Here is a 22,457-nt window from a genome sequence, read left to right as displayed (position 1 = left end):
ATGTCATTAAATGATTATGAAAAAGGTGATTAGGCCTCATCAGTCCCTGCCTCTTCTCTAACGCCATTCCTTGGAGTCTGAGAGCAAAGCGGGGCTCCCTCCCTGCTGTGTGTCCTGGGTTTAGCTAGAGGCCAACTCAGTCAGTCAGTCACGTCCCGTTGACGGTAGGATCTCAGTAGTGGTGGGCAGACCCCCAGGGGAGGTCTGGCGAGAAAGGTGAACATTAACCCGAGTTCCATTCTGGGCATCCCACTATTCCCCATAAATCATTAACCCGTCCAGCATCAAGCCAGTGACAGCATCAGCATGACAACATCAATCTGTCAGGATTCCTGTAAAGCTGAGTCTCTTGCACTTTTTCAGTCTCATATGCAAATATGGTGAATTTAGAGTCATTCTGAAACTGAAAACAAACTTTTTGTCCCATAGAGGATCATCAGAAATGTTTCACATGCTCCCGATATTTAGTTGATATTTACAGCACATGACTTCTTTAAGGTCACATCTCACATAGAGAACCATAGATAAGATGCTTTATCCTGTCTTATTATTGTTCATTTCCAGTTGCACGTTTGAATATTAATGAGAAATATTGAATTGATGGGTCTGACTTTTAGAAAAAGACAGCCTGTTAAGGTCTATGAAAGATTAACTACAGTCTAAGGACCTGCAGCAAATTTTTGATGACTGTCTCAAGTGTTAGGTCAAATAAGAAAAAAATCATTGCTAAGATTGCATTCCAGTTTCTAGAGCTGGCTCAGTCATTGTTTTTAAAAAATGTCACCTAAATTCATTTTCATAGATCTCTTACTGAATCATGTCTTTTTAATTTTCAAATACATGAATCTGATTAATTAAAAGGCAAAATTGTATATACATACATTTACATTTATGTTTACATTTTCTTTAGTTCTAGTTGTTTCCAAAATGTTAACGTCCGCGACACACCCTAGAACTTCCTTGTGTGTGAATTATGCTATTTACACTAAATAAATATGGCTTTTCTTGCCTAATACTATAAACAAAATGTTCTATTTACAGTAACATACTCAAGAAATAGTCACTAATAGGAACTACATTTTATAGAGAGGGAATAATTTTGTGTAATGAAATAACTCAAAACTATTACATTATATAACAAATTAATGAAAACTAATACTCATCCTTTACACAAAATAAATCAATGCTAATGACCCAAATTGATCTAAATAGATGAAAAGCTCCCAATCTTTTTCTGAGCTGAGTCTAGCTGTCACTATTGGTGGTGCTGGCGGCGATGTAGGGTGAAGGGTACTGATTGTTACTGCAGAGGTCGGACTGATCTCCTCTGGCAGAGGCCTCCTTGATCAGGTCTTTTGATGGAACACTCCTGTCAGAGCAGCTGCATACATGTGCATGTATTTCTCCGTAGAAAGGTTACAGTATACACTGTTCAAAGTGCTCAATTAGCCCTGGCAGAGAGTGGCCTCCTGACCCTTGACCCCTGCTGGGTAGCCTTATCCATTAACCCCTTGGGCCTCAGCTGGAGTTGATGTAGTAGCCATTCTTCTGATGTTGCTCAACACACTGCCACATTCTGCCAGCAGCTTCCAATTTCTGTCTCTTTGACTCAATCCTCTAATCTTGTGTGTTAACTTGCTTCTCGAGTTGACCTCTCAACTCCATCACAGCAGCAGATAAATATGAAGTCTCAAACCGAGCAGCTTCTGCACTTTTTCTGTACTTGCATTCTCCTCTCCTCTCCTCTCCTCTCCTCTCCTCTCCTCTCCTCTCCTATATCCTCTCACATACATGCCACCACTAAATGTCACTGACTTCGTGCCTTTTCTCTCCTGTAGTTTGTGCTCTCTCTCTCTCTCTCTCTCTCTCTCTCTCTCTCTCTCTCTCTCTGTACCTTCTACATTTGTCCCTGGTCCTGGAGCTGTATATTGCTGATGTGCAGTTACTGGCCCCACCAACCTGCAGTGTCTATTTGTTGTTTATTGTTGCTGTTCTTTTCTCTCTCCTCTATCCACTCACCCCAAACCGGTCGAGGCAGATGGCCGCCCAAACTGAGCCCGGTTCTGCTGGAGGTTTCTTCCATTAAAGGGAGTTTTTCCTCTTCACAGTCACCTTGTGCTTGTTATTAAGAGATTTGTTGGGTTTTGTTTTTGTTTTTTGTAAAGTGCCTTGAGATGATTTTATTGTGATTTGGTGCTGTACAAATAATAATGAACTGAATTGAATTATGAACAAATACATTTCAGTCCTACAGATCTGGACAGAGAAACTTGTTTTGAAGACTGACAGAGAAAATTTGTAAATCACGACTGACCAAACTCGGGCAGCATCAGTCATGGCCTTCAATGTTACGGTCTCTTGCCTGGGAGCCATGCCAGTCCTCTCGCAGGAGGTAAAGGGAGAATGTGTGATTCTCTGTCCCCTCTGTGTTTTGTTGTTTTATCAGATGCCATACTGTACAGCTGTGGAGGAGGCAATGATTATCTCGTAAAAGTGAATCAGTACTGTCCTAGACTGAAGTCATTTCAGCTTCCTGGAAGACACCAGCTGCCATTATGGCAGGAAGTATTGGTGGTTAAAAGATGTTTCAGGTTTTCACTTCATCAACAATAAACTGACCCCTCGCAAGTGGGAATGTTGGTCAAATATATTAATTTATGGGTAATTTATATAATATACTTTAAGTGACTGCTGTACACTGGGCATAGAAAAGCTGTAGCTGATATTTCACTTTAACATATAACCATAAGAACCATAAGAACCTTGAAATAACCTTCCTTCTACTTGTCAGATATATTGCAAAACAAATGATTAATTATTGTTAATTAATTAATTAATTACTAGATTAATTTATATAATTACTTTTTAACTCTTTTTTCTTCAATGAGTTATGGTGCCCCCTGCTGAAACACGTTAGTTCTTGAGTAATTTATCATGCTGAAAACATTATTATTTCCCCCCACAAATGAACTGTCTGACTGGTGTATAATTTTAACTCTATGTTATAATTAATAGCATATCAGTCTGGAGTAAATGTTTTTGGGAAAAAAAAGAGCTCCAAAGACTTGATGAGCTGAGTTGATTAAATGAAATGCTGAATGTATGTCACAGAGCAATAATGTGACCTATTTGACTCCACTGTTTCCTGTTTAAGCACAAGCTTGTTCAATCACTCTTGGGGTTGAAAGTTAACCAGTACAATAAGCCTTATATTATTAAGACTAATTGGTCAGTAAATACAAAGCGTGTTTGCAACCAGAAAATTCTTCAGCACATTTATTACTGAAGAACCTGCAAATGGATTGAGTTTGTATTCAAACACTAATAACTAACTAAACAGCTGAATGAAATGTGATGTTTACAGAGCTCTAGTGTTGTATTTCAAACTCTAAGAGATGTAAATCAGCCTCCCAGTAGTTCAGTTTCTTTGAGAGAAAAGAGCAAAAAAGACATGGTCAGATCTTTAGAGGCTTCCTGGGTCTGAAAATCAAAGGCCTCATTGAAAACCAAATAGAGCAACATCAGTGGATTACAAGGCTTTCCCCAGCAGGGCTTCGTGATGGAGGCTATAGGGCAACACAAGAAGGGAAAACAAAGTTAGGACATTGCCAAATAATATAAATCCCCATCCTGTTAGTTTTCGAGGTGTCTCACAATACAGTTGTGGTGGCTCTTTCACAAGGTACAAACATTTATTTTACATATTATGTATTAAACTGCCTTTTAATAAGCCTTTTTAACTATCGAGAAAAGGAGACAGCTAATAAAATGTGGCCTCATTATATAAAAGTACCACCCTAATATCTCAATAATCACATACTGTTTAGTCATTTTCACACCACATTTTCTTCCTATACTGAGGGTTTTTGATTCCTTTGTGTTGTCATCACATGATCCAGCAGATCCCTGTGCCCTTAAATAGGAATAATCAAGTATAGATAATGGTTGGATGGATGTTTTTGTTGTCAAGAAATTCAAAGTAGCTATAATCAATATTTCATATAAAGAAATGATCACAACTACTCATAAGAGAAAGCTGCCACTCGTAATAATGAACCCAGAGTGAGATACCGCCTGTCTTTGCAGTTCCTCTCAGCTCTAAAGTGCTTTGTATTCTTTTTTATCTCATTGTTTTGGTTTTTACAGCCCCAACTTCTTTTCTTCACAAGCTCACTCTCACTGCTTTGGGCTCAACATTTTCAGCTTCAGCAGCAGCAATTCTTAAAGCCCACGTGGAGCATTTAGCAGATAAAGTAAAAGCAAAGTGAAAGCTGAGTTTACAGTACTGAGTTTACATCCATCAGGCAGCCAGAAACAAGACTTCATGTAAATAATAATGCTTCTCTGTATCACTTAGGCCTTTAGGCTCAAGGGATTTGTTAATGTTTGTTTTTTGTATGCGTATAATACTGCTTAATATACATACATTTTACTGTGTGCACTGTGTCAGTAGCAGATAAAGACTGGACTGAATTATGGCTTTAACACGTTGGGTTCAATGAACTGGTTGCTTAAAATGTTCAACCCAATGAACTTCAAAGAGGCTGTTTCCTTGTCACATTGCAACACCATAACATTTGTGTAGAGACTATAGCGGAGTGTATACACCCCACAGGTTTTTCTTTCTACTGAAAAGAGCCCCTGTTATTTACTTACTTGTTTGTTTATTTGCAGAGGTGGAAGATAACTGAAGTACACATTACAGGTACTTCTATTTTATCATATGGTATACTGATACACTACATTTGAAGGGAAAATGTGGCATGTAACTTTGCAGAATAAGGTTTTACATACGTTCGAAACATGCTGTATAGTTAAAATATAAAAGGTAATTGAGAATATGGTTAGAAAATGACAAACTCATATAATTACCCCAGCTTTATACCAGACAGTTCAACTTAGCTTCAATAAACTACAACATAAAAGTTATATAGCTATATCTCTCTCTATGCATGTGAAGAACTGTCTGACTGCCTACAAAAATAGCAACAACCATGTATTCATTTTGGAAAAAAAAAACTTTACTTGAAATATCAATATTTTCTCAGAAAGTATAAATAATGATTTATGATTGATTTCAATTTTATACAAAAATAATACATTAGGATGAAAACAAAATCACGTCCAGCCACACATATGAGTGCCCTCTGATCAGATGGCAGTAGATGTGCCTATAACAGTCACAGACCAACCAACATAATAACAATGTAATGACCTAATATTGAACAGGAGACTGGATCTGCCACTTATAATATGCAGGGTTTGATAGTCAGAGTTGCCGTTATGTCTCTTACGGTGAAAGGAATCATCATTGCTGATGCCAAAGCTGGTCCCTCTTTCAAACTTGCCCATCATTGTCCAGGTAGCTAAACCAAAGCTGTGACTGTGTGTTCTGACAGAACTCAAAGCGAACTATTAGAGGTCATATACAAACTGATGCAAATGGACATGAATTTGCCAAATCCAGGTGGCACTTTGTGAATCCCTAAAAAATGTACAGAGGAGAGGAAGAGGGAAGCTAGAGGAAAGGTTTCTAGTACAGTCGGTCAGAACACAAACACACACACACTCCCACACACATAATCAGGCCATCGGTTGCTAGCTGCCTTAGCTGCAGCCAACTAACATATGTGCTGTTGGTACCTTACAGTATATTTACTGTTTGAGGTCAGGGTTGCCAGATTGAAATATGTGTACCACTTTTAAAAAAAAGCAGGACAAATTACATCAGCCTATTCTCACCTGTCGGATTAATGAAAAAGTAGTCCCCTTGCCCAAGCTGACAATAGAGTATGAGGCAAATAAACACACAGGGTGCAAGGGTCAAATTTGCCTGAATGAGGCAAGACAAAAGTTCACTCTCCTTTCTGTCGGAACACACATTAATACTGTTAGCGTGGGCGCCTGTACCCACAGCAGCTGCTCCTCTCCCCAAAATTCTCAGTCAGTGTGGATTCCTGTATGATTAGAGCAGCTGCTGTCACAACATAGTCCTCTTTCATGTCTCTCTCCTTCACAAAATACCAGACTACTGTGACTGTTTTGTTTCTGAATACTTGTCAATATTTTCATTCTACACAGGTTTTGGGGGGTGGGGGGTGTTCCAGTGCCATGATTTATGATGAGGAGTTATTAACAATATTTGTCCTATTTGGTATCTCTTCACATTGTGGCAGGAAGTGGGTGAGGGAGGTGGAGGGGGAGGGGGAGTCCCATTCCTGAAATTCACCTGAATCTGTGTGCAAACAAGGTTTCCATGGAGGGGTGGGGCCACTTTTGAAGTAGGTTAACGCTAGGTTTATAGATATGGCAGACCAGCTTTTGTGACACGCTGACAAATACAAGTTGTACCTACATATTTGCCACATGACCATCTATCTGTGTGTGTTATTTTACAGGCAGCTTTACGAACAACAGCAGCACCAGTATATCATAATCGCTGGTGACTTCACTCATAGTGCATATTCATTTCCAGTCTCAAGTGTGTGGAGTTCTGTACAGAATCCAGTTATACAAAGCATTGCATACACCTATAGACATATTGCATAGTCCTTTCGAGATTGTCAGAAGTCTTTTCAATCACAGTATACACATTAAACAACTTAAAATGACAAATCCCTCAAGCAACAGCAGGCATTCATCACCTGCACTAGAAGTAGCACAGTAAACTGTGCGAAAGAATAACATGGAAGACTGCTTTAAAGCCCACTAAGAAAGTGAAAATTCATGTACAAGATCATTACAGGTTATTGTGATTGTCACACGTTTTTCTCACGTGCAAAGGCATCCAGGAACTTTGAGAGAGCGAATTGCCCTCATGGAGTCAATCAGCGCTCTCAGTGTATCTTCATATTTCCACTGTAAATCACAACGAGCTGTCCCAGAGCCGTCATTCAGTCCCACACAGTTCATGAGTGGTTTTTGGTGCTGTTTTTGTTCCTTTGTAATGTCACAACAAGGATGACATAAAGGGGTATGGAAATTTGAATACTGTTTACCAAGATTGCATCAAAATCATACATCCTTATTGATCTTGTGTGCGCAACAGAGGGGAAGCCAGTCTCCTCACTTTCAGGTGCAGTGAGTTTTTTTTGTTTTTTTTGTTTTTTTGTTTTTTTCCTGCTCTGTTCCCATTTCTAATTGTCCCCGCCTGGTCCACCGTCCTCACTCGTTTGTTGACTGACTCATCATCCAGCGTGCTGTTGCCAGTTATTAGGAGTTGTCACGGTTACCACGGTGAGAGGGTGGAAAAATGTGCTCCTGTTGCTGGGCACCGAGGAAGTCAGGTGGGCGCTCTCACCAAGCTTGAAGAGGACACTGAAAAGGAGAAGACAAAGTAGGCCTGCGTTACGTAAAACAATAAATACAATCTGTCGAGTAACACAGGCATACATGTATATGATGTGTAGAAATTCATGAGTGGCCCTGCAAATAAAAAAAAGTTAGTCCTTACTTCATACTACTTTATACTACTCTATACTTCTACTTGTTTTGTCGTCATAATGTCCAAAAAGAGTGAAACATGCCTGTTGCAATTTCCTACAGAATATGTTTTTTACTCCATGGCATATATTTGATAATCTTTGTTTTCAACACATATATTTCTCATCAACAAATCCCATTAACAGACAAAAATCATCATTGAATTAGGTAGAGAGGAGTAACAAAGGATATAGTGACAGATAAGTAAAACAAAAATATAGAAAAACACCAGTCCTAGTAAAGTTATTAAATGAGGACTTTTATTACATGATACAGTATTTTTAGCGAATTATTGGTATTTTTTTAGTCGACAATTTGAATACTTTCCCCTCCACTGATACATACACCACCCCTACACCTTCATGCACCAAACCTGACCAAATACACATCTCAGCCCTCTTGTTCTGACTCTAAAAGGCCTTGTTACAACTGAAAAGTTCTCTTTTTAGATTGCAGGGTATGCATCTTCATGGGTGGAGTCAGGTGACCCTGGTGTGCCCCTGTGGCCAGCAAACAGCTTCACCTGATAAAGCTGATCTGCAGCTGAGACCTAAGTCATTAGATGCTGGGCCCTGAGCAGAGGTGAGTTTTAGAGAGAGACTCAGGTATGAGGGTGGGTTTCTGGTAAACAGTGAGTGTTATAAAGCCTGAGCATGCTGGTCGTGTCATGAGCAGAAGATTGCCCCATCCAAATAAAGTCCTGATAAGAAAATCTCTGGACATGCCTGCTAGCTCAATAAAAAGCTTTGTGAAATGCCATAATGTGCTGATGTGGCCAATGAGGTGAGACAATTACTTAAAGGTTTGATTTGTCAATGTGAATTTAAATGATTAGTTTTAAAAATAATAGTTTGAGCCAACCCATGTGAAGGTGCAATCCTCTAATTTGAAGGCAGGACTTTCACTTTCAGTGAAGAATTTTTTATATAATAATTTAGGTACTTTTAGTGAGGTGCAGGACAGATTGCAAACACCTTTATAACTTTACTAAAATGTAAGAATAAACTGCTGATAATCCCTGGAAACAGAGGCCAAAATGTATCTATTTCAAAGCCTTGAGTGATTTGCGTTTCTTCCTTTACTACACAGAGGATGCAACTTGCGTTGAGCGATCATCCCATCAACTCATCAGCGCGTCAGTAGCAGCTCGGCGGGTACGAGCACTCTACCTCAGCGTGGGAAATTGAGCATGTGAATGTACCGTGGACAACATTTCAGGCTACAGTGAACATTGAGAGCAGGGAGAAGTAGGAAAGAGGAAGAGGGTAATTACCAAAAAAAAAAAAACCAAAAAAAAAAAACAATTTCCATCCCCACCCAGCACATCTCATCTCCAGCCTCACTGTAGCATGGAGGAAAGTAGCAGGGCACAAGGCTTGAGAACTTTGATCAACGGCAGGACTCATTTCCTGATTGCAGAGGTAAGTCTCAGCAGAGGAAAGTGAAAGGAGGGAGCATTAATCAAGAGGCGTTCAGGGTGAGAGAGCAGGTGATTGATTAGAGAGGAAATAGGAATTCTAAGCAGTATGCTATCCCTATATCTGTCTCGTCTTTTGGCTTGGAGTCAAAAGAAAGAGTCATCAGCAGCCCCAAACGAAAGATCTGATCAGTGTGCACGACTACTTTGATGATTTGGGTGTGATTTGGGTGTTTTTACTCAAACTGCAGGACTGAACTAATAAAATTGTATTTACCCAGGAGAGACCCCCAAGTTGCACCATCTTGTTTACAGGAGCATCCTAATGTGACAGGAATTAAAGAAGTCAACACATGATCATAAAACACACACTTCTCCCCTGCCACAACGTAGTCCCTGTTGTTAGCGTGTGCTTTGATTGTGTTGTTTGTGTCAAAACAAGGTGCAGAAGTGAGGGTGATTTCTGTGTATCAATAGGAAATGAGTGAATTGATAAAAGTGTTACTTTCCAAACAAAATGACTAACATCCATTTTACTCAGCAGCAGTACTGAAGCAAAAACTGCACTGATATCACATATTTAATGCAGACTCATGCAAATACCCTTAAAAGAATTACTGGGATGAAAACCTAAGGTGACAGGCAGATGGAGGTGAGACGGTGCAATTAACGGTGACTTGTAAGATGTGATGTGATGTGAGTTGAAGAATTACCGTCTTGCTTGAGGACATGGAGCTGAGGGTGCTGATGCTGTTGGCGTCTGTGACCACCATGGCCGAAGGGAAACGTGATGGGTGGGAATATTGAGGGGGCTCTTGCTTGTGAGGATACACTGCAAAGGAAACAAAAATAACAAAATGGATTTATTTTCACAGTTGAACGGGATAAGTATGAAGGGTTGCATCATGGTTTATAGCTTCTCAGTTCCACAGAGGAAAGTGAGAGAAAACAGCAGACACTTCTACAGTCATGCAATACACGTAATGCGATGTCAACAGACGTTTATCTTTATGTCCAAATTACCTTTTAACGATACCAAAGAAATAATCTTAATGCTGATTGCAGTTTTTCAATTTGACGCTGGTTTTAATATTAGAAAATGGCTCAGGCTCTAAGATCAATGGTACAGAAATGTCTTTATGCATGACACAAAAACTGAATTTTGGGAATGATTAACTGAAAAATACAGTGAAAATAATAATTTGTTTCAGCTTAATCATTATTGTGTTGTTTTATGGCAACACAAGGCAAATCAAGACAATACAGAAGACAATAGAACCGTGCTACTGACTGTGAGAGTGCGTGACAGTCGCCATGAACGGCTGCTGGCTCATGTGGTTGGGAGACTGCTGCATCAGGCTCTGCTGGTGAGGGCTGTGGAGCTGCTGGGAGAACTGCACCGGCTGCAGCGCGGCAAGGCTGCCCGCCACGCTGTTGATCACTGGCACCGTCTGAGACTGCGATGTGTTTAAACCTGTTGGGGCACGGTGAGACCTCAGTCAAATCATGTCAGGTTAAAAAAAAAAAACACTAATAACTTCCACTTCTTTTCTGTGTTTAGTGACATGGAAGGATGGAGGTCTTACTCTGTGCTATGGCCATGACTCCAGACAGAGGCATGATAAGGTTCTGTGTCTGCTGATGGCTGTGGTGGGAACTGTGGATGTTTGTCAGTGTGCTGACAGGAGGAAGTCCTCCACCTGAACCTGAAATCTGAAGAAAGATGAAGGAAACAAATTATAGCACCGTTCTTTTTGTTGTGATAGGCCTATATGTTGCAATAAACTCAACCACAAGTTCTGAGAGTTCGAGTATCTGTTAAATAAATTCACATAAATTCATCGTCAAAGTGAAACAGATGTCTGCTAAACAAACCAAAGAAATAAATGTTGACTTAGTTCTGATTCTTTTGTATAACACTACGCTTGTGTAACTGAACTCATACGCAGTGCACAAGCAAACACTGATAAGGAACAAAAGGTAAAGAAGAAAGTATATTAAAAATGTCAGCAGAGAAAACATGACTGTTTAGCACATTGATGGTGTGTGTCGGTTTAGACAAATCCTATATGCTTATTTGCGCAAAGCAACTGGACCCAAACAACATGTATGCATTTACAATAAGATCTGTCTGGATATGGATCCTCCCACACAGTAAGGCAGCATCTATCTGACTATGGCCAGCTGCCCAGAGAGGAGACTCCAGTTAGACGCACATCTGCAGATAAGAGACTGTCACCTATGACTTACTGCACACTACAGTGTCATTTCACATAAAGCTGCTTCAAAAGGCAGCAGTATTTTACCATGGAAGTGGAAAAAAGTGGACGGTATTCAACAGCCGATTTTCATTATTTATATTTTTTGTTTCAGGGAGCAAGATTAATGATTTAAATACAGGAAGTCAAGTCAAGGAATACTGTATTTTTACAGAATACACATATAATACCAAAAGTATATGATGTGTATTCAAATGCTATGGGTCCCTGCACAGGTTTCCCTGTCACTGATCAAATATTGGACTAAGGCAGAGGGGAGAAACTCTAAAGCAGAAAAAAAAAGAAGCACATCAGGCATTGAGCGACATTTCTCTGGCTGAACAAGCAGCACTACACCTGCGGCTCCTCTTTGCAAGGCATGTAATCAATAAGAACAGAATGTTTCTTTGTCAGGTTTATTGGCTAAGTGATGAACATGCCTGGTGCAGTCTGGTGAAGGCTGTGTGCTAGTCCAGCCATGGCCTGCCACCCCAGCTCCACCTTCCAAACAGAGCAGCACAATGTGTTAATTGTTGGCTCTTGCCAGTGGACCCATGGGAGAGGAGTTTCAAGAACCTGCTTTGTATATTTATGCTAAATGTAGACCTGGTCTTATCTAATCAGAGGCCATGAGAGCCTGGGTGTGTTCACTCACCATTTTAGCGTCAGGTGACAGCAGACTGTGGCTGTGGTCCAATCCTCCTGGAGACACCTGCTGGAGCACTGACTGGCTGGTCGCCATTGCGTTGCTATTGTGGTGACTGATGGTCGTAGAGGAAGTGACCTCACCTGGTCCTTGGCTGAAACGCACTGAAAAAGGAAAGAAGTGTTAGTTTCAGTTGTCTTAAGACACAGCCACCATGTTCTACATCTTTAGTAGTTATATAGGCCAGAAAGCTAGCAGCACAGGCCTCATTCCCTGCTGAGCAATGCCGCTGCCACTCTACCCAACCAGACTCACCTGCTCTTTGACTCAGACAGCAAAGGACAAAGTAAACAAACACACTGACCCGTCCACTGCTGCTATCTCATAGCTCAGCCAAGGCCATTCACTGTGTACACACACTCACAACAGCAAAACTCCCATCAGCACACAAATGCTACTGATGATAATTACGTCAGTGTCAAGTTTCACCAGTTGAAACTTAGGTACTAGTACCACATATACTCTGTTAAAATATCCCACACTAAAAGTATTATCAACGAAATGAAGCAAATGAAATATGAAGTAAGCGAAAATCCAAGTACCTGTTCAACAGAGAAACAGCATTGCAGCCAATGTATTATGATGTATAACATGATTCGATTTTTTCCTCTGAAGGGTGAAAAGGGACTGCGGGATGATTAAAACAGTATGATGGAGAAAAGAAATCCTTTTCTACTCAAACTTATATCCATTTTTTTACTTTAATCTTTCAATTGAGTTTTGTTAAATATTGAATAGTTCTATCTTTTGCCCTCAATAACACTATGTAAGGAGTGTACTTTTAGCCTACATGAAAACTTAAATAATCCAAAGATTTTAAAAATATAGAAAAGAGTGACGGTAGGATAAGCTATATCAGTAAAGCAAATGTTTTTGTGTAACTTAAACTAATTTTGTTTATTCATATTTAAGAATCTGAATCTTTAAACAACAGCTGACACACTCCTAATAAAATTAATAAATTGATAGGGCAGCAGAACGATGCTTCAGAAAAAGTATTAATATTAAAAATATTAGCCTATATATTTAAAACCTTTAAAAAATAAATAATGAAATAAAAATGTAATGCTTTACAATACCCCAAATTGGGTTTGTTTATGCATGAATTCACATCAAAACACTGAGCAGTTTTCTAATTGAACAGGAAATGTTAAAGAGGGCATCTTCTCCCATCTATAGAGTGATAGGAAATTAATGTCAAATTCTACTTAAGTTCAAGAACTGATACTAAATGTATTAAATTACTTTATTCTACTAGGTCTCAGTGACTTTCCCATTTTCACAGTAAAGCTGTAGGGGGAATGAAGCTTTCGAGTGCCATCACTTAATCTCATGCCTAGACTACTTGTCGTATCTCATTGGAGGTCCGACGGAATGTTTCACCACCACCACCACCACCACCCCGCCCTCCTTCCTCACAACCGACAATCAAATGCCTGTTTGCTGATGTAGGCCCCTCTGATACCAACAGAGTAAACATTACACAATTACAAGCAATGTCAAACACATTCTTATCCTGTGGTCTCAGCCTCACACAGACACAAAGATCGTCCCTCCCTCAATGACAGTGTAGAGACAGACTCTGTTTGCATTCAGATTTCACATCTTCCCCAAGCACTCCGTCCCTGACCCAGGTGTGACAGCTTGAACGTCCTGCCGAAGTCGGTCAGATATGACAGGAACCACATATATATATATATCTATATATATATATATCTATATATATATATATATATATATATATATATATATATATATATATATATATATATATATATATATATATATATATATATAGATATATATATAACCATTTTTCAGATAAAAACCATAGGGAGACGGCGCTGACACCAATGAGGGGATGCTGATTTCTTTTCGCTGCTGTAAATAGGAACAGGATGTGTTTGTGTGTCTGAACATTTCCTTCAGGTGTCAGAGAAAACAAATTGATTTAACATACATACAAAAAAAAGTGGTATCAATCTTCTCATTTTAGTCTGAGCAATAAAGCATTGCAAGGATATTACCCATAATGTTGAACTATCATTTTCACAGTAGATATCCAGATATTTACTGTAATACAGAAACATCCGAACCAAAGCCACAATCCCATATTTCATTATATTAACTACCTGTCCACCATGTTGTTCAGCCCACAGACATATTGTTTCCTGCAACATACTAACAACCCCACAACACTCCACCATGCCTTGTAAACACTGCTACAGAACAATAAAACACTCCATTGGACTCATGACCCCCATTGCCGTACAATAGAAGAGGACTCATAAAAAGGCAGTTATCTTGGAGCTGAGTGACCTCTTAAAGTGTCACAGGGAGAGAAGGATGCTATTCAGACCAGTTTTGTGTCTTAGGCTTCAGCAGTAATTCAAGCTGCAGGGAGAGTAAGTGATGAGGATTTCCCCAATCTAAACTTGGGGACTCTAGGTTTCTAGAAATACCACAGAGGACAGGAAGTGTTTTTTAGAAAATTATGTTAAACCTTATACATTTTCCAAATTCCAGGTAATTTTTCCAAATTTGCCTTCAAACTTAAAATTTATGTTAGTGCGATGGCACAATCCAGGAAACTAAGGAGTGCTGTTTAAGAGGAGGGGGAGGGCGAGAACCTCAGAAGGGGAGTGGTAGCAAGGATCTTCAACAGGTTTAAAAGGCTCTAGCTCCCTGTGTGACCCATGTAATATCAAAGCCCGGCTCCCCAACCCCAGGCAGCGCTCATTGTAGTGCCGCTGCATATGACAGACCTCCTGCGTCTCTGCAGGACGTATTGAGTCTTTTCTCTGTGGCTCTCACAGTGACACTAGTCGGTGGAAAGTGCAGAGCTAGGCCACCTTTTCTGCATGTGTCCCTGTTTCAAGCTAGCCTGAGGTGATGGAAAGCAATGCAACCCACGGATCCTGCTCCACCGCCCCCCCACCAACCACCACCACTACTACTGTATCTAATCTGGAACTTCTGAGTCTGCGGGGTTTGTGACATACAGAACAATACAGCTCAGCTTACAGAGCACCAATACAATTTTATGCTTATTTCAGCTGCCAAATTATTAGTGGTAAGTCAGATTGTTTTTTTTATTTACTTAATTATCTTAATTAAATAAACCTAACTGATGTTCTGCATCTAAAATCCAAGGTAAGACTAAAGTACCATTAGCAAAATGTACTTAAAGTATCAAAAGTATCTCATGAAAATATGACAGGTAAGCAGTGTAAGCATTACTGTCATTATTGTAGTATCTGGTCATGGCGGAGCTAGTTTTAATTACTACAAATCAGCCAAAGTATATTTTACTAGTAAAAGTATATTTTACTAGTTTAGTTACCAACTGAAAAGGGTCACAACATAAATTTTAGGGTCTCTGAGATTATTAAATGTTTAGGAAAGAAGAAAGTAAAGCTATGTTTGTGTTAATTTTTGGACTTTCTTGGATATAATTTTTACTTGTTGTACTTTTTGTACTGTTTAGGGAATCAATATTTTTACCATTGACAGTATTGTATCTTCAGAATCTAGTATTGTCTGTAAAATCTTAATGTTGTATTAATTTTTCTGGACTTAAACCTTTTTTGTTTTTTGGGGGGGGGCTAGGAAGTACTAGTAACTAAAGCTGTTAGATAAATGTAAGGAGTAAAAACTAAAAATATTTGTACCTGAAATGTATATTAAAAAAATGAAAACATTACATTAATTCAAGTGAGGTACTTCAGTATTGTAGCTGTATACAGTACTTGTGCTTAGTGATTTTGCACCACTATTTTAAAGATTTTAAAGATCTTAAGATAATCTGACATTATTAAACACGCAGCTGTAAATTACGATTTAGCCAGCATATTATGAAATTCGGCAAAATATTAGTGGAGATTTAATGCTTCAAAGTAACATGTCATAAATAAGATGAAGTACTTGAGCTCAGTAAACATTAGGCCTGTTAGTAGATCAAGAGTGGGTATGTGCTGCACACAAAGGTGGCAACGCAAGTGTGTGCTCACATGTGCCTGCTAACAAAATATGTAATCTGCCAGAGATCAGTTTCATCATTTCTGAAAGTAAAAAAAGGTCACCACCAAAACGGCACGTCACACTGTTTGGTTGTCTATCCAGTTGTGACTAACTGACCATTGAACTGAAACAGAATCAATAAAAACTCCCCAAGTAAGAGGAGTTTCTTTGATCTGACCCAGCACTGACCTCTCTCGTATGACTGAAGGTGTGGCGACAGTTTGAGGAGGGGGATTACTAGCTTTCTCTATAGGCAAAGAAGAGGTCATCAGTCCTGTCTGGCCAGAAAAGAGCCTATATCTCAGTGGACAGCTCCTGCTGCTCCAAGTCTGTGCCCAGCCTCAGCAACTATACTACTGCCCATAAAGGTGAGGGGGGAGGCTTTAAAATCAGTCCTCCTTCAGGCCCAGCAGAGATAAATGAACCTAGGTTACAGTCACTGTAGTCTTCTAATACACCAGAGACAATGGGCCCCCCTCCTGAGGTAGAGTATAGAGAGTAGAAGTCACAGGAGCCCCTTATCAAAGGCCTGGGAGATGTAGTAGCAAAGGATTTTAATTGTCCATTAAGCATGCATAATACAGGCTGTGCCCTAGCAACGCAATGAGGCACCCTGGTGGGATATTATTGTCAGGCCAAGGGCTGACACTGAAAAACAGCTGATGCTGTCGGCAGGATGCCAGCAGGACACCTTGTAAGCAGCCAGCTGAGGGTTTTTTGGGGGGAGCAAAGTGATCTCCGCCATGCACCGATCCTTCCTTTCGGCCGCTACACCTTATCCCCTGACCCCCTGGCTTTGCAACCTGAGGTCAATGCCTGGTCAGGTGTTCGGAGCAAAAAAAAAAAAAAAAGAAAATTCAAGCAAACAGACAATCCACAAGCGGGACCAGTTTATCCAAAGGTTAAAGAGCAAGTGAAGGCAAACAGTTTGTTTTCTCTTCAAAGCTCAGCTCATGTTCGAACACGAGAGAACAACAATAGGCTCTGAGTGACTCTTTAAAATCACAGTTTTATGACAGGTGACTGATGGCACAGGGAATAATGTTCTATGAGACCTATTAGCTTTCATGTCATACACCAGGTAAACTCAGTCAATACTAATTACACCAAACCTAAACATTAGGTTGGGTTTGGAATGATCAACGCAATAATGCATCAGCATTTCCTTGTTTTGACAACTCTCTAAGCAGAGTCATTAGCACCCTTTACGAGGAGGAGGAAATATGGAAATGACAGCGTTGTGTTGAGGTAATGTGTCTGTCCCCTGCTCCCTGACCCTGGCCTGACCCTGGCCTGTCACAGGATCGCCGCCCTTTGTGTCATGCTTCTCCATGCTGACTTTGGAGTGGAGATTGCAGGTACAATGTGGATTGTTCTCAGTGTGTTTTCAAAGATCAGAATAACAATGGCATTTACTCAGTCACTCACTCTTTCTCATTGATCACTTGCCCCCTCTTTCTCTGCCTCTCTGATCACATCAACAGTGCCGCTAACCTAGTTTCACTCTGAAGATGACCAAATCAACCACTTTTTTCGCTATTAACTAAAATTTAGGAATAAGCACTATAGTTATATAGTTAGTTAGTTATATATATATATATAGTATATAGTTATAGTAGTTTCTCTCAGTAGCAATGCTGAATTTCTTTTTTTTAAAAAAAGCATAACCCTGCATTTGAGCTAGAAAGAAAATGCGTTGAAGTGTTTATAAAGCAGCGCCACCTGGCATCTTACTGGGAGGCGAAGCGCTGGTCTGTGGATGATGTGGCGAGCTGTGTGACAGCAGAGGGTTGATGCTGTGAGTCGGCGCAGTGATGGCATCCATGGCCAACTTCTGCCTGAAGGCCTCCTCTTTACGCCGGTTGGCAAACCAGTTGTAGACCCGCACTTCCGTTACCAGATTAGAGCCAAGGCCTTGCGCTTTGGAGGGGGAGACACCTCTCTGAAGACACTCAGCTCTGCAGCAAACAAATGTATGAGGTAAAAACGAAGGCTGATATAGTTTGGGTAAAATCTGTGTAGGAAGGCATCGTGTTTATGTAACCTGTTGCACTCTTCCACCAAAGACTCCCTTTCCTCCTTGCTGGGGTTCTTCTGCCGTTCATAGGCCTGGTACAGGATTTGCTGGGATGCAGGCCCCCATTTGAAACGGTTACGTCTCATTTTCTTGCAAGAGGGTTCACTGCCGACCTCCTCACCGGGCTGACCCATGACCTGACCGGACGTGTTGTACTCTGGATAAAAAAACACCGGATCCTGATTGCCTTTGTCTGTCATATTGCTGCCAGAACCATGTGCTGCCTGGTTGAACTCTGCAAAATATGAAGAGTTACATTCAGTAAAACCTGATTCAAAATGTTTTTCTTTTACCACAAAAGGAGAACCTAGATCTGAAAAGGAGAAGTTACTTAGACAAATAATAATGATGCTTCATATCTACACTATTTATTTTCGTTTTGATGCTTTCTGATTATTGGAAATGTCCCCCCTGCAAGAGGAGGAAATGTCTAATCCACCTCAATATCCCTACAGGTTGGAAACCCAAGTAAAGTGCAGTGCTGCTGCCAACAACATGTTACAGGCTGGAGCCAAGCTGTGAGAAACTCAAATATTAACTTACGTCGGAGAATTTCCCGCTGTTTCCTGACATACCAGGTGTAGAGGGCCGCTCGCTTCTGTGTTTTCATGGGCGTGCCTTTGTTGAGGTGCTGTGAGAGGTGAGACTGGTTCAGCCCCGTGATGTCCACCACCTCCCGTTGGGGGATGTTGTGCTGCTGCATGTAACCTTTGATCATGCGGGCAGCACGCCATGGATCCTCTCTGGGTTCAGTTAAAGCACAGAAAACAACCACTGATTTCAACACTGAACTATGTGCGGCTTTCAGAGGGAAGTAGTAAAGAACAAAACCACCTTTACTCCGATTTTATGGCTGAAATAAAGTCTGTGCCATAAATCAGTGTATAAAGAAATGCTTCATGTAAGTGGAAATATTATTAGCTGGCCAGGGTCATTTTGTCACATTTAGTTCAACCTTTTCTACATGTTTTTGAATTCTAAAACTATAATGACTGAACAAAAAGCCACTCAGGAACTTTTTTCTTTTCTTTTTTAGCTTCCCTGTTTTTCAAGGCCTCAAGTTTAAAGGGGCTGTAACAATAATAGCTCTCCTCACAGACTACCTGTTTATCATTGCAGCCTGTTCAATAGGCTGTAAATATTTTCAAAGGTTAGTTCAAATGGATTCAGGGGGTTGAGAAACTTGAACTTAGTATGTGTCACCCAAAGAATTAGATTAGTTTTTTTGTTGTTGTTGTTGTTGTTTTTTGTGAATTTAAAATAAGCCTGCACTACAGTGACAATATAGAAGCAAAGAACATATTGTCAGAGAATTTGGCAAAAATCTAGATATGAGAGGTATTTTCACAGTATTTGGAAAAACTTGAAAATTTAGTATCAGTCCACACAGAACGTTTTTTTCAGGTTTGACTCATTTAGGTTAACAAAAAAATTCTTTGTAATACTCAGATCAGATGTGCTTTAATTCATAATGAAGGATAATTTAAGGTCAGAATTATGTAACTGCGGTTATATGTTTGTCCCCAGAATTAAAGCTATCCATCTGAAAGACAAGCAAGGTTGAAAGTTTTCCTTTTCGCTTTTAAGAATTGATGTAGGCTCCTTTTACCCATATGGACTTTGCCTCCATATTTCAATATAGATTTTGAAAAGTGCGTGTTCTTACCTGTAGAATTAGCCCTTCATATTATTCATCACACCTCGGCTTTTTGCAGCACAGTGAAACAAAACCTAGTCGGATGTAAATAGCGGACCCAGACGGAATGACATCGGTAATTATAGCAAATCTACACTCGTCTGTTTGTTTTGGAGAATGTGGAGGCCTACATCTAAGTCTGTGGGTTAAGTGGGAGATGTTAGTTTATAACTTTTGACAATGAATAACCAGATCTCCATTCACTCTAATCACACTCCACTGTGTATCTTTCAGTTGATGATTTATAGAATAAAATTAATAATAACTTAACTACACGTGGGTTCGTTTTGGATTTTCTTGCGGATCTGTTCGCCGACGACACGGCCTCAAATATTAGTTTACAGTCAATCAAGAGCTTTGAGTGGCGCTAATTACAATTAAATGGGTTAGACCTGGGATTAGCCCAGCAGTTAGGAGGTTTCCATGATGGTATGGAAAAAATCAAACAGGTATAAACTCACTTTAATGAAATCTAAATCTATACATCAAACGGTATATAATGATGACAATGATGATAATGGTGATTATTATTATTATTAGTGTTGTTGTTATTGTTAATAATAATATCAACAACAATAAAAAATAATAATTATTATTAATATTATTATTATAGTACCTTAAACGTGTTAATATTTTCCCCAGTATTTATTCGCTCTCCCTCATGCAACCCTTGCGTTACGAGGTGGAGTATAGTTAATAATAAATAGATCTCTAAGTTCAGCTGATATTTTGCAAAGGTAAAGAAATAATAATCCATGTGGATAATTAGTAACTAGAATGTGAAAACCAAGCCGCGGCGGGTTATTTTAAAAATGTAAACAAAGGAGGAAAGTAGTTTTCAGAATATTAAGCCTTTTTTTAACTTTTAGATTCTCGTTTTGTTTTTCCTCAGTTTTAAAACGCCAAACTTTAAAGAATAAGAGCCTGTGGAGTAAGGCAGGTTAGAATAAACATAAACTCAACCTGCGTGACCGAGTATTTTCATTTTCCAACCTCACCTTTAAACAGTCTGACAAGGTTTTACGCACTTTATTAATTCGACAAACGTAGCAGGCAAACTTACGCCAACATGCGTTCCACCTCCGCCCTCTGCTCCGCGGCCTCCTCCGTGTTGAGCGACTGGAGCTCCTTCAGTATCGGCGGGGTGTCGTAGTCATCGCCGTCCTCGGAGCCCTCGTCACCGGACAGTTTGCCCTTACTGTGGCCGTTGGTGAGCGTGTGGAAGACGGGCTTCGAGTCGCTGTCCGCCCCGTTCATCTTACCGCTCTGAGGAGGAGCGGGAGACATGGGCAGGCTCTCCAGTTTTACTCCAAAGCCCGGCGGGCTGGGGTCCATATCATCCAGGGCCTGGATCAAAACGTCTTTGGTAACTCCTGAGTCCAGCAGAGCGCTGAGGAGCTCCTGCTGCAGGGATGTCAGCTTGGAAACCATTTTAGAGAACATTAAAAAGTCAACATAGGCCTGCTGTGTGCGCGCTGCAGCCGAGGGAAACGGGTGGAAAAAAAGGGGAATGACAAAAAAGTTAAAAAAAAAATAAATAAATAAAGTTCCTCTGTTCCTCTCTGGTCCAGTGTTGAGGGCAGTCTGTTGGCTGCTGACACCTGCTCCAAGAAGCTGTTCACTTCCCTGTTGAAGGGGAGGATGGAGCTACTTTGCCATGATGCTTTCTGAGTGCGGGGGAATATAAAACATGGTAATGAGTGGGCCGGCTGATGGGACCATTATGTAAATCCACAGAAACAGGCCTGCTCTGCGCCGAGGCAGACATGTGTTTACACTGCTGCACTGCTGCATTTATTGGCTCCCCTTATCAGCAAAACTTTCATGGACTTTGGACCCTGTTGTATATGCCATAAAGACTTTTAAGAAAGGCGAGCTCCAACATTCACACCGCTGTACCAAAGCCTCTCCCCACTTTGTTCCATAATCGTCCGTTTAACCCAATATTAGGCCAAGTAGGGAGGCAGCAATGGGCTACTGTAAGTTATTTGTTGATATAGGTATTTATGGCGCGTCTCTATCTTTAAAGGCCTTAATTTACACTATTGTTCAGATATTTATGTGTCCTCATGATTACCTACTGATGGAATAAATGTACAAGTGTTACTGAGGTGTTTGTTGGTCTGCTCATTATTTCAGTTTTTTTTTTTTTTTTTGGTTTTTTTTTTTTTTTTAATGAAATGTGTAGTCAAATATCTCTCACGTTAAGTGCCATAGAGAAAAATAAGGTCAGAAGAAAGGAAAGGTCCAGCACCTCTTGTCGCTTTAACTAAATATAAAGCTTGGAAAAGTGGATCAAAGATCCCTGCAACATTTCAGATTGCCTTAATTGTCTCTTATCTGCGCGCACTGGCATGATGCAGTATAAATTACTTAGGTAGCCTGAAATTGCGGAATAAAAAAAAAAAAAAAAAGTTTTATCTTTCTTGGCAAAGTAAGAAAGAGACTCATAAAATAAGGTCAGGCCCGAGGGAGCACACTCCTATGTTACTTTCCACCTTTGCATGTGTTCTGTAAACACAACAATAGAAAAAGGCCAGAGGGACTCACTGACAGCAGGTGCAGCGCGATGTGAAAACTCCAAAGATTTAGTTTAAATACAGTCTGAAGGACCGACATGACGGGAAATCTATCCCCAGAAATGGACAGCTGGCTTTGTTTCAACTCAACGCTGCTGATTTTTTTTCCTTGTAAATAAACATTTACCCCAAATCTGCAAAACTCCAGGATTTTTTTTTCAGGCTGAGCTGAATCAAGACGTTTCAAAAATAAAATGTCTAGGCCCACATCAAACAGGAACG

At 40.1% G+C, this 22,457-nt stretch overlaps 1 protein-coding gene across 2 annotated transcripts; it reads right to left on the bottom strand.

Moving 5' to 3' along the window:
• Positions 1 to 4,999: 4,999 nt before the first annotated feature.
• hnf1ba (HNF1 homeobox Ba) lies at positions 5,000 to 21,414 on the bottom strand. Of its 2 annotated transcripts, XM_026330426.1 has the most exons (10): positions 20,720 to 21,414; positions 18,504 to 18,703; positions 17,928 to 18,195; positions 17,618 to 17,841; positions 11,813 to 11,967; positions 10,486 to 10,612; positions 10,191 to 10,373; positions 9,613 to 9,731; positions 9,177 to 9,221; positions 5,000 to 7,317 (listed from the first exon to the last, which is right to left on the bottom strand). In XM_026330426.1, exons 1-10 carry the CDS (start codon positions 21,097 to 21,099, stop codon positions 7,297 to 7,299), a joined length of 1,722 nt encoding a protein of 573 aa, XP_026186211.1. In that variant the 5' UTR covers positions 21,100 to 21,414; the 3' UTR covers positions 5,000 to 7,296. The 2 variants fall into 2 exon arrangements, with proteins under 2 accessions (XP_026186211.1, XP_026186219.1); XM_026330434.1 differs by lacking the exon at positions 9,177 to 9,221.
• Positions 21,415 to 22,457: the final 1,043 nt, after the last annotated feature.

The sequence above is a fragment of the Mastacembelus armatus genome, chromosome 13 (genome assembly GCF_900324485.2).
Source record: "Mastacembelus armatus chromosome 13, fMasArm1.2, whole genome shotgun sequence".
NCBI classification, from domain to species: Eukaryota; Metazoa; Chordata; class Actinopteri; order Synbranchiformes; family Mastacembelidae; genus Mastacembelus; species Mastacembelus armatus.
The sequence above is the reverse complement of the archived record's forward strand: the minus strand, read 5'-3'. Positions and strand labels throughout refer to the sequence as shown.